This window comes from Topomyia yanbarensis, chromosome 2 (assembly GCF_030247195.1).
Source record: "Topomyia yanbarensis strain Yona2022 chromosome 2, ASM3024719v1, whole genome shotgun sequence".
Lineage (NCBI taxonomy): Eukaryota > Metazoa > Arthropoda > Insecta > Diptera > Culicidae > Topomyia > Topomyia yanbarensis.
Window position 1 is genome coordinate 5,171,124 of NC_080671.1, and position 19,526 is coordinate 5,190,649.

Consider the following 19,526-nt stretch of genomic DNA (forward strand, 5'->3'; position numbering starts at 1 on the left):
CCTGTTTCGGGAAGCTAACGGCGTCCCCCAAGGGTCGGCCTTGGCAGTCACATTATTCTTGGTCAGCGTGAATTCGCTTTTTGCCACGCTTCCGAAAGGTATATTCGTGTTTGCCTACGCCGACGATATAATAATTATAGCTATCGGAAAACAATTTGTCGCACAAGACTGAAGCTACAGGCAGCCGTGAATGCGGTTGGCCGGTGGGCTGACTCAGTCGGTTTCAGTATCTTAATCCAAAAATGCGCTATTGCGCGTTGCTGCAATTCCCATCATTTAGCCACCGGCAGGCCAGTCAAACTTGTTGGAACCGTAATTCCTTTCCGGAAGGATCCTAAAATTCTTGGTGTGACTATCGACCGGAAGCTGATTTAATTTAATTTAATTTAATTTAATTTAATGGCCACTTTACAAGTACGTGGTGCTAAATCATGTAATTTAACTTCCACGTTTCCGTTATCCATAAATATATTGGGATCTTAATGTTAGCGGTGTCACAATCAAGCACGTGTTGGAAGTTGTTTTGCGAGATGAATCGTTTCGCCTGGGCGAATTTGTTGAACGTTATATGCACCGCGTGTCTGACGTGCTCCAACTGGATGAAGCTGACTTCCGAAAACCGAAGCTGCATTTTTACCTTCAGCAAATGTTCCACATCACCAATACTTGGTCTTATGCGGAAGGACCGGAAGTCAATGGCCACCGTGTTAGCCCGAAAAATCACATTTTGTTGATGAGACTCAGTCATCTTGATAGATCACCACACAAGAATAATAGTACCCGAGCAAACGGAAAGTCCATAATATCCCCATGCTCATGGGGCTTCACATGGGTGTTTGAAATGGGTTCCACCCATGAAAACACCATTACCATGGCCCGGTAGATTCCATATAAAATACCATATGTTGGTGTATTTATGGGTTATTGAGAGCATTTTATGGTGTCTTGATGGTTGGGAATTTTGGCACGGACCATGTTTAAGGTCTTTTCAAGGGGTTGTGTGGTGTTTGAACCCATTAGTATTTGCTTGGGTAACGGTTCCCTTTGTTATTCAGACAATGCACACAAGAAAAAAGCTGGCTTAGGTAGCAGCAGAAAGCACACTGCTACTGTTACTGATGCCTTTGGTGGTAGAGAATAGACTGAATGTAAGCTCTTTAACCAATATCGAATAATTATTTGTAGAATATTTGTCGAAAGAGCACAGAGTTCTTCAAAAACGGTCACAAAAAACACTAGCATCTCACTTCAGTGAATTGGATCAAAATTTTTGTTTATTACGTCCAAAAATCGATCAGAAAGGTGCTGACGAACTGTTGGTGGCATTCTCCTGACACAATACTATCTTTTATAAACCCGTCTCAGCAGGGTGAAATACGAATACGACGCATTCAGCAACGATTGGAACATTTCCAAAGTCAACGGAAAAACGTTGCCTACTGTGATCTGAAAGAAAAATGGAAGAAAATGAAAGAATACATCGAAACGATGTTATCAGCTGACAAACTTTCAGCGGCCGCTGAGCTCGCAGGATAATCATTAGAAGTTTTTTCCGCACCACAGTGTCCAACTCGAACCACGGTCCACTGTAAGCAGCGAGGGCAATGGCCATGCTCTCCTCGCGAAGTTCGTTACCGTGCCAGTAAAACGCGAATATTTGGGAAACCATCATGAAAATGTATGCCATTACGATTACTATTTGAGCATGGTTTTCGATCTGCGAACAAGTAACTTGAAATGTTAGATTTCCATTCAATAGTTTGAATGCATTTGCATCGCTTACAATTACCAACAAAAAGAGCAATGCGCACAGCATCGTTCCAAATGAAACCAGTTCCACCAAACAAATGTAGGTTACAAAAGAGTTCAGTTTGGCAACATATGTGATGACCCTTTGATGCTTTTGGATAATTGTTACTAGCTTGCAGTTGTACTCTTCGCTGCCTTTATCAACTTCTTGTCTCTTGAATTCCTGTAACTGATGCTGCACCGTTTTGATCTGGATCAATCCAAACAGCGTACATGTTGCGAAGAAGCTGGTGAATGGAATGTATATGCAACAACCAGGTAGTGTCACAAACATTTGAGCAAGATACAATATTTCCCACTGGGGCGAGTCTAAGATGTTTAGTCCTGGGATGAACATCCCGTACGGCAATCCGCGACCTTCAGTGAACAGCGGATATATCACATAGCATGCACTGATGACCACCCCTAGGACCATGTTAGCAAAGGACAGTGTTCGAGCTCTTTTTGTGATGCTTTGAACCATCTTTTGAATATTTTCATCTTCCATTGCCTGCAAACAAAATAGATTTATTATCTTATATTACTTTTTAAAATAAATGTATCATACCTCAATTTCTTTATACACAATAGCAATATCCTTAAGAAACTGCTCGAGTGGTCCGCGGTTATATATCAGATTCAATCCTCGAAGCTACGTAAGACAAAAATTATTTATCTATTTCCGTGAAAAAACAAGCGCTCTGAAAACTTACCACCGTATTGAAACAAAGCACCACAAAGAAGGCGTTGATAATCACCTCATCGATGTTGCCCCACGCCCGATACAGATCGGCAAGCATAAACACATTCATTACCCCTAAGGGGACGATGCAAATGTAGCGCATGGCGTCGTGTTTCAGCACAAACGACCAGAAGTACCACACGCGGACGTTGACTGCGATTATTGGGCAGTTCAGGGGCGACGGCGATGATGAAGAAGACGACGACGACGCTTCCATGCTGACCCGATCTAGTAGACTGCAGTTTTACGTTTGAAGATTGAGTTATTAAATGACCGACTGGCAGGACCGAAATTTTGACAAGGGTATGAGGTGTTAAAAATTGTCACCTTCAATAATAAAGGGTTTTACTCCTGAGGAAAATTATTAGTCTTGAAAAGTTTAACCGTTTTTCCGGGTTCACTACTACGTTTATTCAATGCATGATTGATGAGACTTGATAGCGTGAAATTTAAAATAAATTGTGGTAGGGAATCGTTTTTGTAATATTTTACACGAGGGCTTTTTGTACTAGTAAGGACTATTTTTAATCGCTCAATCACTTTTTCTCAAATGTACAGAAAGAAGCCGCTATAGTTCCTATCACAATATTAAAACCTACAGAGGTGATTTCACGAGAAACTTGTTTACGATGCAATGTATGTTGCATCTTCCAACATAATTGACGTAAGACTGCACGAATTTGTAAAAAATTCGCTCGGCCACTTCGAATTTAATGATGTACACATGTTTTCTTGTTCCAGATGTCAAGAAGCGTTAACCAGTTTGATGTCAGTATATTTGGATTACGTAGAAGTATTTGGCAAAGAACCTCTCATTTGGCCCCTCATTATTGCTATTATGTTACTGTAGCGACTAGGATTTCCTACGCGGGTAACTAGATGGCTGCACCACATGTGCAAACGTATTTGAAACACCGAGCAAAAAACGAGAGACGAGGCTAAAAAGGTCACACAGAATCGACACACCGCGTTGAACCGAGTGTAGCAGAAATTCAAATGAGCAACATTGGGCCAACAAACCATCACCGCAACACTGTTGCCCCTCATTGAACCGATATGTGGCAAACCGATCAGATCTTCCAGGGAATCAAAACCAGCCAAAGCATGGCTGATACCACCTCCCCCACCCAGCATCATCCGGTTCTCCTATTGTCCTCACTTCTGTACGGGAAATAAGCCGATAGCGATACTATGCAGTAGTACTCAAATCGAGCTCCTGATGTTGAAGCTGGGAATGAACGATTACTGTGTGCTGGCTGCTGGGCTGAATCGAGTGTCACCGGTTTTTTGGGGATGGTTAAGAAGCAGGTGGGTACGTCTGGGCCCTAGTTCCTCGAGCACAGCTCTCCGTAATCGGATTATTCCCGAACCTGAAACATCATCCATTTCGGTTCTGTGTTCGAAAGAGCAAATCAAACCGACACATATCTCTGCCAGAGCACAGAAGGTATATGCACCATTCACGGACAGATTTGAGTGCAATAGCATAGAGCATACAGCATCTGCATTCACTGCGCTTTGAGAGGGTTTACTTCCCGCGGGGTTTGTTGTTCTACAGTAGCACTCGTTGGGGAATGACGGGAAATAGAAGCTCACGATTTGGAACTTGTTCGGATATTTTTTCAGGTTATGTCAGTATCGTACCATCGATTCTGATCATTACGGATCCACTTGGCAGGTGGGTTTCAATTCCGCTTAGCCTCATACGCAGGATGGGTTTTTTGATGGGTTGTTATTGTTTTGTGGTGGCTTAGGGAGATTTTCGTACTTCGAATTACTGCGGATTTGTCTTTTTCAGTTTTTTAGGACAATCTAATTATGCCTTATTTGGCTGTAGCTGATAGTTTCCAGTGTCACTGTACAGTCTATGCTCTCATTTTATAACTATTTACTGGATATAAATGGTAGTATCACTGAAAACGAAATCTGTGCAATGTGGCGTTGCAATCGTCCAAGTTCAAGTCTGATATTCTTATATGAAATTTAGAGCTTCTGGTCTTTGGTCAGGATGAGGTTTAACTGTTCGAAGGAAAATTAAACGTAAGTCGATCTACAGGAAACATTGTTTCTTTATACTTTTTCTCTAGAAGAAAGTAAACAGATTCAGAATAAAAAGTGGTAGCGATTACGGAAACACTACTAAATGCGCCTAAATTTACAAAATTCTTAATCTTCACTTAATACATACAAATAGGGCTCCTAGATTTCGTGAGACTTTGAATTGAAAATTTTTACTGACCAGAGAACATAAGCATGAGCTGATACTAGATATCATTTTGAATCAAAACTTCCGAGTAATATTTTAACAAAATTAAAGCATATCTTTGGTATTTCATTTTGTTGCATAATTTGACCTTCGCTTAAAATAATCAATTCTTAGTGTGAACGATTTTGTCGGCTTTTCGTGACAAAGAACCATCAATGAATCCATCCACGAATGAGCAACTTATTTACTACCATTTAAATAAAACCTACCTACCTGTCATTGCAGAAACGTCTGCATCCTGAAGCCAAAAGAAAACAGTGTAAAAGGCCACCATGTTCCTCTTGCATGTATCTCAATAATTTGAATCAACTTTTCGACCTTTATGTGTAATATTATGGCCCACGTTGCACACAAACCATATGAGGGCAAGTAAGCAAGTTTTATCCCGTACGAAAAACAGGTGTAATCGAATTTTAAATGCCATTTTTTTGATATTCTTGAACATCCTATCTAGAAGGTGCTACACGCTCATTTTAAAACGCCACGTCGAAGAGTTATATTTGTAGGTTAGCTGAAGTCGAATCATTTTGAAACAAACCGTAGAACGAAATTTTATAATTGGATGCAGAGCTGCATTAAATCAAAATTGTTTTCGTTTGTTAGTTTACTTAAGGCTATCAAAATGAGTGAAGCTTTTTAATTTGCCCAGATTTTTTTAGTTATTTTAAAAAGAATATATAATCACAATTTGTACCCTTTTCTAGTTATATCTTCTCACAAAGAACACAATTAGCAAGTGAAAGTTTTCTTATATTTTTACTACTTTCGAAAGAATCCAAACTAAGATTAACTAAAAGATTGTAAATAAAGCCATGTCATACAACCTAAATAACACTATGACGGCAAACAATCTGCTACAAATATTCTCATTTTGATCGTTATTTAAATGATATTGAAGCTTGCTTATATTGTTTTACTGTTTATAATTTTGCATCAGATCTGGAACGATTAAGATTTCCACTGCAGAACAAATTGTCGTTTAATTCTTAGTGATAGAACATATATGCACAGGGTATGAGTTGTGAAAGTTGAGATCGGACAGATGACTTGGAAAAATGACGCAAAAAGTTGAATATGGAAAAATTGCCTAAGTCATGTCGGAACTTAAGGGGGTTGTGTAAGGTATTATCGGCAAAAGGAAGATTCACTGTCTGCATCCAGTGTCAGGTTCAATTTGTAAAGTTATAATTGTCAATTCATTATCAGACAGATCGAAGACTATAGGAAGTAATTAATTGTAATTTATTATTTTGTAACCGGGATTTGACGCTTTCTCAATTTTTGCATGACATCAGCAAAATTTCGTTGAACTGAACGTTTTGGCAATTCATGATGTTGAAAGCTCAGCAATTTGGATTTAACCCGTTTGACAGATTTACTTCGCTGAAAATCAGCTTTTGTCAAATTTTCAGTTCCATTACTGAACTTTTGGTATTTCAGGTTTGATTAGGTAATCGTGCTGATAGTTTGAATTAGCAAAGTAGGTCTGCCAAATTTTATATGCATGGTTAGTGGAGTAGTTGGGTAGGCTAAAATGATTTCTATTCCAAAGACCACTTATTTGATACAAATATTTCAAAAGATGCACTCTTTTTCTAAAAGCATTTGATTTAATTTGAAACAGTCAGATTTGGCTGTACTGTCTGACTACTAAGTGTAATGTTAGAGAAGATCTCTCAGTCCTTGGAGTGGCTAGCGCCTAACAATACAACTCTACAACGTTCTCGAAAGTATGCACCATTATTAGCAAAATAACGTTTAACCAACTATAGAACTTAAATAATAAACTGTTTGAGCGGTTACACCACTGTAGAATTTTAACACAATCGATTTTCTATTTATTAGTCTAAAATGTGCTTTAGGATGTTAAAAATGATATCCCAAAACATGGAAGACGAAAACAATACATAAATGTACAAATTTGCAATTCTGCGTTGCGGCTCTTATGAATATTCCATGTGTACTGAAAACTTTACCCGCGTTTTTCTCGAAATCACTTTTTTTGAGCTGTAACGGAAATGTAACTCGAACAAATGATTTTTGATCGCTTTGAAATTTTCACAGTAGGGGAGATCGGGGCTGGTTGGCCGAGTTTTGCTTTCGGAATTTCTGTACTCATTCTGGTTAGACTTTTTGAAAGCCGGTTTGTGCTGTCATGAAGATACAACCCTTGAGCACATATGTAATTTTTTTCATCCATGAAAAAAAAATCAGGTTGGCCAAGTTTGGTAAAATAAGCTAAACAGGTCAAATGTATCAGTGGAAAACTTTTAATTAAAAAAAAACATCGTTTTTTCGTATAAATAAAATCCACTTTTTAGTCTTTTTAACCATTTTGGACTTAGTTTTGGCAGCTTTAGTTAACTTTTTGCCAGCTTTCGCTGATTTTTTCCTCCGCCAGCGTACGGTTACGTTTGATTTTAATTTTTCTGCTCCTCTAATACGGCTTAGACATTGGGGAATCGGTTAAAATTTGAGTCGAACGGCGTTTACGATCTTGCTATTTCTTCGAATCAGATCGTGCACTCGCCTTGGGAAGAGGTCTGACGTCTTCAGAGAGGCTTACAACTGCTGCAGCTTCTATGCTAATGGACGAGTTTTGTTCGGGGTTGGGTCGATCTGTGACAAATCCTGCCAGAAACTCCACAGGAGAAAAAATTCAGCATTGAAGGGGTCCACGCCAAAGACTCTGAAACCAGCTTGGCATTTAATACATAAAATATCGGAATTAACTTTTTTTTATAAACAATTTCCGACTATTAATGATTCTAATCTCTTATTTCTATTTGGTAATAATTTTAAATTATTTTTATTACTTATTTCTTGTGTTTAATATTCCTTATATTCATCAATATTAGCATAATATCAAATTTTGCTTTGAAAAAGGTTGACATTTCACAAATATCAAAGTGCACATTACTCTACAGTAAATTTACAACTTGGCCAACCTACCCCAATGTATATTTTCGAGAACATTCGCGATTTACACAAACAAATATAAGGTTACCCTGGTAACCGTTATACCATTTAGTTGGGTTTTGAATAACCTTTCCAGCAGTACCAAGTTATTGGAAATCGGATGTAAATTGATTCTCGTTACACATATTATTTTTCTGAAACAGAAATTTACTCACCAGTGCCAAAAAAAGAATAAACGTGCTCCTGTACAAACGACAGCACCAAAACACCTGAAATTACGTCGGTACATTGGTGACGTAATGCCCCATAAAAATCACTATAGATGTCGCTACTGCGCATAATCGCCTTTTCATAACTCGGCCAACCAGGATCTAATCTGGCCTCTTCGGCCAGTATGTACGATCTAATTTGTATTGCTTACCTTTTTATTGACTATCAATTTTGTGTAGATTTTTATGACATTTTCGACGTTTTTTCACTCAAAAGTGCGCCATTTCGCGTAAAATCGAAATATCGAAAAAATCCTACGTACATCGCTATTGGCATAAGTAATCAAAAAAGTTTTTGGGGCTAGGTCAAAACTTACGGGAGCTCTTCGGCTTTCTTCTGAATAAATATGGTACTCTTTTTCTGGCAATAAAGATGGCAATAAATAAGCCAGCTTTATCAGGTTGGAAAGACAAGCACTGTCGAACTATACCCGATCAGAACGACATAACAGAAATCTATCAAATTTATATCTCATGTTGATATTTATTACTCACTATGTTATTTTTGTGATATCCCAATCAGCAAGGCAAGCAAACTTATATCAAGATTATATCTTCTGGTGATATTGAACTGCTAATATGATTTTAATGTACGCATATAACGATGATGTTATAATATATTACATATTCTTTAACAATTATCTTTGAACGCTAACTGTAAACTGTTAAGCGGGCAAATTACCAGTTGGTTAAAGCCCCAATAAACAAATCAATCAATCAACTGTGAATGATTATTATATTACACAAATGACCGTCTATTTGCTAATACGCTGACGCCTCTTTTTATGCGTATTTATTCAACTTTTTAAAGCAAATTTTCGAAGTTTTTATTGATTTCCTTATATTTGCGTTTTCCACATGGATATTCAAAGTTCCACGATGGTGAGAATAGATTAGTTTTAGATGCAAGTAGTCGGAAAACTTGAAAATAAGCTGTTTAACTTACTTGGTTACATTTTGATTAAGAGTTTACTTATTTTCTGAGACACTCGTCTGACACGCAATTTCGAATATGTGGGTTATGATTTCAATGTTGAAGCCCTTATTCAAAAAGTTTTGGAATCGTAAAGTTACCAACAAGCTATTCTAAAGAATATAATTTTCATATAAAACTTATTTTAAAGAAGATGCAGGAAGTATCAAGCACTCCAGATGAAATAAAGAAACGCAGATTCAAATAAAAAAGCATTTTTTAAACTATTTGTTATGGTTTAGTCAAATGATTATATAAATAATTTTCTTTTAACTAATTGTGCATATTTAAAAAAAATTATTTGATATATACTGCTTTCCACAATACCGTTATAAATTTTGAGGATCTTCACTCCGATTTCTCCAATTTATGTGGATTTTTCATAAACAACCGAAGCTTGTCCACCTAAGACAGTTTGACATTTACAATGAATTGACATTTACTTTGAATACGCATATGTACTAATGTTTTCGTTGTATTCGATGGTGCTTCGTTCGTCTTAAAAAATCATCGAACTAACAAATTTTCGTAATAATCAAGATACTCATTTTGTAGAAAGTTAAAAAAGGAATAATGCGACCTGTTCAAATTGTCGAAAGATTAATATTTGTGAGTATGCTGCATAAAGCTTTCAATATTTCAAAATGGCCTAGAAATCTCTGAATATATACATATCCCAGCTGGTATTATTGTTTGCTGTTACAATTTAAATATGTGCTTTAGATAGTGCTTGAAATAGCTAAAAACTTTAATGTAAAAATATCGAATACTTTCGTCCTTAAAACTAAATAAAATTTAGAAAAGAAAATGTATTTTAGAAAACATGGAATATTCTAAAATTCGTCACACCGAATAATCTTCAACAATTTCTGGAATTTTATGATTATCTGTTATAATATTCGCAGTTGATAGATATAACTTCTGTGAAAGATTTGCATTTCTAGCAATTTATCGGGTGCGAGATATTTGTACTGGTTTTTTTAGTCTTCCCCATATCAAAAATGCCAATAACAAATCCTCAAAAGAGACTTCGTTTGAAACCTGAAAACACATTTGTTGCTTTGAATCTATGCGAAATTCTAAATAAGATTTCTCGTATTCTCCGTAAAATAATGTACGTAAAATATCCGCTCAATGTTACCATGTCGCATCGACATTATTTCCATATCAACATTTGAATAGGGCTAATAAGATTTGTAAACAAACTTTTGTTTTGCTGATTTCTCTTAATTTGTTATCATTTCAACACAGAAAACATTTGAAATTGATTCTACCAAGGGCAAAGATGTTGATTCATGTGTATTTTTTATAAAACTCAACTCTGTAGCGGAAAAATGAGCGAAATAAGTTTGTTTACACAAGTCTCATTAGCCCTTTTGAAGAATTACTATTGATTTCTAAAAACCACGTAAAACACGTTAACGTACAAGAGAAGCGCCAAAGCGCACTATTTAGAATCTAAAAATAGCCCCTCTTTCCTAATCTGAAAAGACACTATAAAGCTATTCAGTCTATCGTCATATAGACAGCTGTATTGGTGAGTAAAACTTAATAAAAACAAAGCGTATGGCACCAAGAAAACAAAGAGCACTTATGCGTGGGCAAAGTTCAATGTGTGCGTTCTGGAAACGTCTTCTGCATCTATAATCGTTTTGCCCTTGACGGAAGCGTGGAATATTATGCTAACTTTAACATCAGTCGAAAACAACGTCGTTGGTTCATGCAGGAAACTTCCCCATCAAACTCAGAATACCCTGGTTCAAAGCGCTATATCGACAGATAACTATCAGCGTGTTATATATTCACAATAACAATCAGCCAGCAGGTATGCAATCATTTGGCAATGCTATAAAAGCTTTTGATGCATGAAGCTTTTTGCTCCCAATGCAAAAAGCACCTTAATGTATGCTTTATTTTTCTCGTATTCTATTTTTAGACGTGCACGCTAAAATCGTTGATATTATACAATAAGTAATACAAGCTATGTTGGGGTCAATTATGCTATCTCATGTTGTTATGATCGTGTTATATTGGTATCAACGTTTGTTATAAATGTGATATTCGTAGAGAATTTTTTGTTAGAATTTTTGTTATTTTAACACCTAACGGTTTCTGCTTTATAACAAAATTTGATAGGAAATCTTTTGTAACAAAATATCAGCATGTGTTATAATTGTGTTATTTCCTCCTGGTCGGGTATCTATCCGCAAATCCTCGTTCTTTCCTTCTCTCCACACACTTGATTCCAATTGCACATCTAAGGGTTACAGTAGAGCACGTTTGGATAAATTGAATTGATTCGAATCGCAATGCAGATCAAAGTTGTTTTTGCGAATAAAAAAAACTGCAATAAAAATTGTTTTGATTCTTTTCATTTTGCTTAGCACTATGATAATAAGTGGGACCATTTAATTCGCTAATATAAATCGATAACATATTTTCACTAATTATTGCCCATATATCTATCGTGTCTTACATCAAAGAGAGTAAATAACGGAAGAAAATTATTTTTTTAGGGGGGGGGGGGGATCCAAATAAATGATAATTGGATATAGATCGTAAAATCCAATATTTTATGAATTTTTTTTACACTCGTGGTTAACAAATTGAATCAGAGTGTTCACAGCTTAGAAATTGGCCCCACAAATACCCTAAGCTAAGATTAAATATTGATTTTAAAATGATCATACTGTCAAAATTTTAATTTTTTGTTTGACCTTTGTTTACTTTTTATTTAAGCCTCGCTGAAAAACGTATACTATTTTATTTTTTTCCAAACTTGTTAAAATTCGCTAGAAACGAATATAACTGTTCTCTCCCACGTCGATAGGTATCATGTTCAATTAGAATGAAATTTTACAGTTAATTTTGAATTCGAATTGAAATATTTTAACCGATGCTTTTATCAAAGTTTGAAATCTCGACAAACATATGATTACGGCTTAAAAATCAACTGTCAAGATTATCTTTGAATGGAAATCCAGGAAAAACCGTCATTCGTTAATCACAGATGTTGGTAGAAAACAAAAGAGGAAAGTTTTCTCTTTCATTAACTGCTACGAACTATGTTTAGTTAGTAACGGTTTGTCCGGAATTTCCTTTCAAAGAGAATTTTGACAGTTGGCTTTTAAACCGTAATCATATGTTTGTCGAGAAATAACTATCATCATGGCACCATTTACAACCAATGGTTCAACCATCTCAAACTCGACGAGCGCGTATTCAAACTGAATGAAAACATGCATATGTATACCAATTTATTTTTTTTAGAGCATTGAATATTATGTCACTACAAAATGCTGTACATCATTGATAAACTATCAACTATCCAACAAATTAAAGTTCCAAGTTCAGAAACATATCGGCAACAAGTTGACAAAATTGTTCTCACACGCTATGGAACGAGACATTTGACGAATCAAAGGTATTTTACTGCAAGAAAATTTCGGAATCAGAAACTTCATCGTGTTGTCTAATTTACTCATTTTATTTAACTTGAATTTGTTGTTTTTTAACATTGTCGTGTAACGCAGATCAGAACGCAGCCATATAAATGACAGCATCGTTTGGTTAAAGATTACCAAATATTTTAGGCCAGTTTAAAAGTTAGTCCGGTTTAAATATAGTTAGTACGCCTTTAAGCTTACTAATGGTGCAATTATGCCTTTCTCATTTATCCAAACTATTATTTAATGGCACGACTGTCACAAACCTGATAAGCAACATGTCGACAACGACATACTTGAAACAAACAAAAATATCAAAAAAATACAAAAGCTTAATCAGCGTGAGTTCAATGTTGTCTTCATGTTAACTTCATGGTGGAGAAAGGAAGGGATATAATTAGGGATCATTCATAAATTACGTAACGCAAAAATTGCCCAAAATTGACTCCCCCCTCCCCCCATGTAACAAATTGTCACAAATTTCTTCATCCCCCCCCCCCCCCTCCCCTGTTACGTAACAAATTCCTAGAAAAATTTTTTTTTCTTCGGTGAAAACATTTTACGTAACGATCTAGCTAACTCCCCCTCCCTCCTATGTCACAACATGTCACAACTTGTTGTAGCCCCCCCCTTAAAGCGTTACGTAATTTATGAATGATCCCTTAGTGGGAGAGGGAGGATGCATCGGGAATCATCTAATTTATTGTAGTATACGAGGTGGATGAAGGGAATGCATGTGGGAGGTTGGTCTGAGAGGGTGGGCGGCGAGAGAGGGTTGCTGGTTGAGAGGTAGGAGGTGAAGGGGTAGATGTAGGGTTCAAAACCGAACTTCATATTATACCTTCCATTTAAGACTAGGTTAGTGAAATTTGGTTGTTATCACCGAAGTGGCTTTAGATCTGGAATTTGCCTGGAACCCCGGGACTTTCGGAATTATCGACAGTGGACAATACATTCCAATAATTTTTGATTCGCCATCAGTAATCTAGGCCAGCGAATCGAAGTAAATTGATGTTTCAATACATTTTAAACCCATGAGGTATTACAATTGTACCGGTTTATATGAGAAATTCCTATGTGAGCGCAATTACCAACCTGTAACCCCGGAACCAAAAGTCAGAACTGAATGAAATTCAATAGCAGTCAATGGGAGTATTATATCTTTCAATTGACATCAACTTTGTAAACATCGGTTAAGAGTTTGTTGGGAAATAGGTGCAACATTGGCTCGGGAACTTGGCGAGTTCCCAGGGGGCATCAAGATCCGTCATAGCTGACCAATGTGGTGAAAACTACTTCAATTGGTCATTAGTGATCTAGACCCGCAAATCCAAGAAATGTTGAACGTATTTGAATATGTATTACATCATTCGGATATCATAGGGTTACCAGTTTATATGGAAATTTGCTGTGTGACCACACCCTTCAACCCGTAACTCCCGAAGTCCGATCAACTAAAAAATCAATAGCGTCTAATGGGAGCGTTATACCGTTCATTTGAGTTTGTGCAAATCGGTTTAGCCATCTCTGAGAAAATTGAGTGAAATTATTGGACACACGCATACATACACACACAGATATTTAGCGATCTCGACGAACTGAATCGAATGGGATATGACACTCGCTCCTCCGGGCCTCGGTTTGAAGATCGATTTTTGGAGTGATTGCATAGCCTTTCTTTATATGAGAAAGGCAAAACATAATGGTAGGTCGTAGTTCAACATATGTACGGGTTGGTGCTGGGCTTGTGGCCTTCGACTGACACGTTTAGGAATGTAATATTACAACATTCCAAAACATCGGTAGAATATATAGGGAGAGACAAATTCGACCTAGTAAATGGTTTTGGCTGTAAAATGGTCATTTTACATCAGATCAAGTCGTAATATATACCAAATTGCAGGTTAGGCTTCTCCGCAGATTCCTTTTATACACAGCTTGATTTAGTTTGGTAGCAGAGTTAAATTTTCTCTTCGAAATCAATCAAACACAATTTAGCAATTTAGTTGAACGTATGCTTCTTAGAATCATTAGCAGCTGCAAGATTGTGAGCTGAGAGATCTTCTCTTCATGCTCCATGACATATAAAATTCAAAACAAAACTATTAACACTATACTCGTCACGAAAGGGGCTTGTTGTGTACGCAATTTGCTGTTATAATGAAAATGTTGATAAAAGGCAGTATTTGAAAGAATTGTAAAACGTATTTTTTCCCATCCCTGGCCTCTTTGCGAGGGGGAATTGGTAGTCGAAAATCTCAGAAAAAAGCTACGTCATTTGAGTACGATCCCTTGACAAAAACGTATCGCTATCATCTTGTATCTAAAAATGATTTTTTATGGATTTTGTATCAATGAACGGCAAACCAAATATATTAAATTTTAAATATAAATTTTTGGATTAATTTCGAATTCTTTTGGTATATCAATAGTTTTTGATGACTCATTTGACCAATTGAGCTCTCAAATAGAGGTACGGTTACCGCCTCTAGTGGTAGTTTGAGCAGCAGAATTTTACTGAGCAGGGGATAGGCTTCAAGAGACACATGGGTATGCGTTGAAATCAATTAGAATTTCGAATTAAAGTGATCGCGACTCGACAGAATTTTGGAGCGCTTCCATTGCTTTTTATTGTATAAAACTCTTAAAAACAAATAAATATGCACTGTTTTATTTCCTTTGTAGCTCGTAGCACTAGGAGGAAAAATATCTTATTTTCTTCACATTCACCACAGAGTGCAATGTTTTGGTAAAGCACACCGCTTTTTGTGCCGTTCACATTTAGTTGTATGTTTTTGCATTTGTTTATAGTTTTGTTGATTTAGTTGGATGTAGTGATTCGCTTTTTCGGATATTCACAAAGAATCCAAAAGCACCAACCACTCTCGCTGTGAAGGATAACCCGAGCGAGCTTTGCTCTGTTCCTCAGTAAACAAACACGGGGTGTGAAATCGCACTTCAGTTTCTTTCGAGAATATTTGTGAGGAACATTAATCCATTGAAGTGAAGGTTTAATGGGGTAAAGTAAACCCAAATGGCACTTTTAAAATAATATTTGTCAACGCCAAGAGGGGCCCTCCTTAACAATTAGGGCCTGCAACCCGAGGATGATGTTTATGAGGACTGGGTGCTGGGCGATTCCTGGTAAAGAAAAGGGTAACGCAAAATTGCAAAATAATCCAATGGAACCGGTGTGGCAACTCTAAGCAGGGATTTTTTTTCTTTCGATACTAATCCAGCGCTTTCGAAGATTGGAAATTCAATAAATCAAAAAAATCGACTTCAAATTGGCGAAATTTGAAGACAACCTCATGACTTCTAATCAAACCATTTAATTATTTAACCCTTACAAATCTGATCATATTTTTGTTTCGATTATAGACCTTAAGGGCTACTTCATTCAGGTTAGAAATTTTCCTATAACAAATCTCTGTATTCCTGTGTGCGGGGTCTGGATTCGAACCCAGGTGAGCTGCGCACATGATATTCAATGTACAAATCTTGTTTCGATGCGAGAATTAGGTTGGTATAATCAAATATGCAATAGTTCAGAATTTTCGCCATTTTTTTTATTTTTTATTTTATTTGTTCGATCTTCGGTGGATTCCGTACAGATTATTAAAAAATAGAACATACTTTCTAAATTAATTAAAAATTCCTAATAGCTAACTTATAATTAGATTTGGTGACATTAAAGCCGAACAGATGTGAAGTTTCGTTGAATTTGTACATCTATCCACAGGATAGTTTTGACCGTAAACAGTACGATGTCTAGGAGGTACAAACACATTAATCCGTGCAAGAATATCTGGGCAGTCAATGTTATTACACAACATATCAAATATAAACATTCTTTGTAAGAATGTGCGACGGAACTCTAACGTCGATAACTCAAGCAGCATGCATCTCTCGTTGTAAGGTGGTAGATGGGCAGGGTCGTTCCACGGCAAATTTCTTAGAGCGTATCGCTCGAAACATCTTTGTACGCGTTCTAATCGGTCGCGTTGTGATGTGGAGCCCACACTTGCACAGCATACTCCAAAATGCTTCACACCAATCCGCAATATAGAGATTTTAGTGCGTAGAAATCGTTAAAGCCAGCGGTATTTCGCTCCAGGAAACGAAGTGTTGTGAATGCCTTCGCCGTCGTTGCGGTGATGTGATCCGAGAAGCTAAGCTTTCTATCAAAAAGCACTCCCAAGTCACGAATGGAGTCCACTCTTTCGATGACGCGGCCTTGGAGCAAGTACTCATAATGAGATAGAGTGGATGATCGCCTGAAACTTATCATTTTACATTTGTCAACATTTATCTGCATACCATTCAACAGGTACCATTGTTCAATATTAAGTACATCATCTTGAAGTGCTGCAGAGTCAATTCCAGAAGCAATGGAACGAAAAATCTTCAAAACGTCGGCGAAGAATAGTTTTCCAGATTTTATACGAGCACAAATGTCGTTTATAAATAAAATAAAAATTAGCGGCCCTAGGTGACTTCCTTGAGGGACTCCGGTTGGCATGTCGAGCAAGCTAGAACGTGTTGAACCAATTTCAACGAAAGCACTCCGACTAGACAGATATGATTACAACCATCCAGTTAACCACGCAGGAAATACTAGTCTTTGCAGTTTCAGAAGAGCAATGTTGTGAGGTACTTTATCGAATGCTTTCGAGAAGCCAAAATATATTGTATCGGTTTGTTGACGCTTCTCAACAGAGGGGACCAAGATGCTAGTGTACATCATCAAATTTAAAGTTGTAGAACGTTGCTTCACAAATCCATGCTGACATTCGTCGATGATGTGAGAAGCAGAAGCGTACATCTCATTGTAAACAAATTTTTCAAAGACTTTAGCAAAACAGTTCAAAAGTGAGATTCCTCTGTAATTTTCAACATTATGAATGTCTCCAGCCTTGTGAATCGGAATTATAGCCGCTTGTTTCCATGCACTCGGGAAGACGCTTCCAGTGATTGAGCGGTTAAAAATAATGCTGACCGACAATGACAATGATCGTGCACTTCCTTTTATGAATATCGGAGGCAAACAATCCGGGCCTGGTTCTTTCGATGGGTCGACACTAGATAGAGCTTTCAACACGTCTGCTTCAGTCATAGTCAAGCTAGGGAAACTGATATTGTATGATGGTAATGTGTTTATAAACTCATGTGACGGAGAGATAGCTGGGTTGGTGAATACCCCACGAAAATGTTCTGCAAAAAGGTCTACGGATTCGGCTGTGGATTGCGCACTGGCATCTCCAAGATAAACATTTACGGGAATGCCACCAGCGTGTTTTCTGCTGTTCACAAACTTCCAGAACGTCGAGGGGTTGTTCCGAAGGTTGTTTTGGACGTGACTTATATACTCGCCGAATGCACTATTCCGGGCTGTTTCGTATTGAAGTTCGGTTCGGCGAAGAACAGCTTTGTTTACGTCGGTCTTAGGACGGAAGTAACGCTTGCGATGTTTTCGGAGAATGTTGCGTGGACGACGAAGCTCGGAATTCCACCACGGATACTTGTAGTCCGTCTTTCTGTTGACACGTTTCTTAGGAACTATGCGGCGTAGCATCTCGTATAGAGTTCCGTAGAACACCGCGACAGCATGATCCAGATCGTTTGCACTTAACAGATCGAACCAGTCAACACCATTGAAGGACGCAGACACTTCGTCAAAATTGCAGCGATTGAAGTCAAAATTGAGACCGTCGGCGGATTCGGCAAAAGCGTCTTCTGTTTCAGCTTGCATGTTAAACCTCAGCACGAAGGGTTTATGGTTAGCGTCCGCTTTGAGTATAGAGGTCGGAGGCTCGAGAAGTTCGACTAAATCGTCGTAGTTCACGAATGCCAGATCGAGCGTCCGTCCATTTGCGTTAGTGAGCGAATTGATTTGACACAGTCCCCCAGCGACTATCGTTTCCGTGATAGCTATCTCTTGTTCGGTTGTGGCATTTTCAGGCAGGTAACATTTGAGGTCATAGTCGAATATCCTTCTGAGATGGGGAAGGTTGTAATCACCTACAATAAGTACACTGTCTGAGCTACTAGCTTTATCCAGAATTTGTTGAACTGCAGAGGAGTGGGCATTGTACAGGTCTGGACTGCTGTTCGGCCGCAGATATATAGAGCGCTGTTTGGTAGTGAAATGCGCACAATAACTTGTTCCAAGCATTCAAAACCAGGCATTTTTATTACAGTGCCGGTGAGATTATTTTTCAGCGCAATAAGAACGCCACCCCGCGACGTAGTTGACTAGAGGAAGAGTTGCGATCGCAACGATAGATTGTGTAGTTCATTGAAAGTTCCGAGTTATGTATGTCAGCACGCAGCCAGGTTTCTGTGAGAACAATAACATCATAATCGCAAGAGGAAAGCGCCAGCAAGAAGTCCTGAGTTTTTGTTCTCATTCCTCGAACATTTTGATAGTAGACGGACAAGAAACCGTCCGACTTAGAATTGGAATTGACGGCTTGAGTGGGCAGGCGAGGCAAAGCTGTGCCGATGAACTGTCGGTTTGGAGCTTGGCTTATTTGAACACTGGCAGCATGTGGCGGAGCAGGCTTTACTTTGCTGCCTTCGGTGTTTCTGCTATCGGTTGAGGAGGGGTGGGATTCCAAAACCCCTTGATCGTGTTATCTTCGAACTCGCGGAATCGGATACCAACGGGTCATGTGGAAGCAGTCATCGCTTTGTCTTTTCTATCAATAGGCAATCCAACTTTGAAGGAAACAAATGTTAAAGTGCGCACATCTCGTCCTTTAGAAACCAGCTTGTGTACTTCGACGCTGTTGGAGTCCAGTCTTGACTTGACCATTTCTATTACCGTATCATCTGGTACCTGTAGCATTACCCCGGACAGGTACATCCAAAACTTTGGCTCCCCATTCTTAGTAGAAGCTACAGCAATCGATGAAGCATCAACTCCAAGGACGTCGGTACCAGACAAAAGCTTTTTTGCTGGCCTAGATACAGCTTAATTTTTGTTAAGGTGCAAGTGTCACATAAAACAAAATTTTTTTGGCTCGACAACCAACAATTTTTTTTGCACGGAATCTTGTAGAGCAATTTATTTTCAACAACTTTGATGAACATATCTGCCATCTATATATTTTTCCTTAAG

General features: G+C 37.8%; 1 protein-coding gene across 1 annotated transcript; it reads right to left on the bottom strand.

The window, feature by feature from the left end:
• Positions 1-1,341: 1,341 nt before the first annotated feature.
• On the bottom strand, positions 1,342-19,253 carry LOC131678326 (odorant receptor Or2-like). The gene is made up of 7 exons (XM_058958387.1): positions 19,155-19,253; positions 17,719-18,536; positions 2,502-2,766; positions 2,357-2,440; positions 1,784-2,299; positions 1,508-1,717; positions 1,342-1,446 (listed from the first exon to the last, which is right to left on the bottom strand). The coding sequence occupies exons 1-7, from the start codon at positions 19,251-19,253 to the stop codon at positions 1,342-1,344; spliced, it is 2,097 nt and encodes a 698-aa protein (XP_058814370.1).
• Between the last annotated feature and the right edge of the window lie 273 nt (positions 19,254-19,526).

Coding starts and splice junctions, on each gene's coding strand:
- LOC131678326 (XM_058958387.1), bottom strand. CDS start 19,253: ATGCTACAGGTACCAGATGATACGGTAATAGAAATGGTCAAGTCAAGA. Junction 2,300..2,356: donor TTGTGTATAAAGAAATTGAG/GTATGATACATT, acceptor TTTTGTTTGCAG/GCAATGGAAGATGAAAATAT. Junction 1,718..1,783: donor TGCTCTTTTTGTTGGTAATT/GTAAGCGATGCA, acceptor ACTTGTTCGCAG/ATCGAAAACCATGCTCAAAT.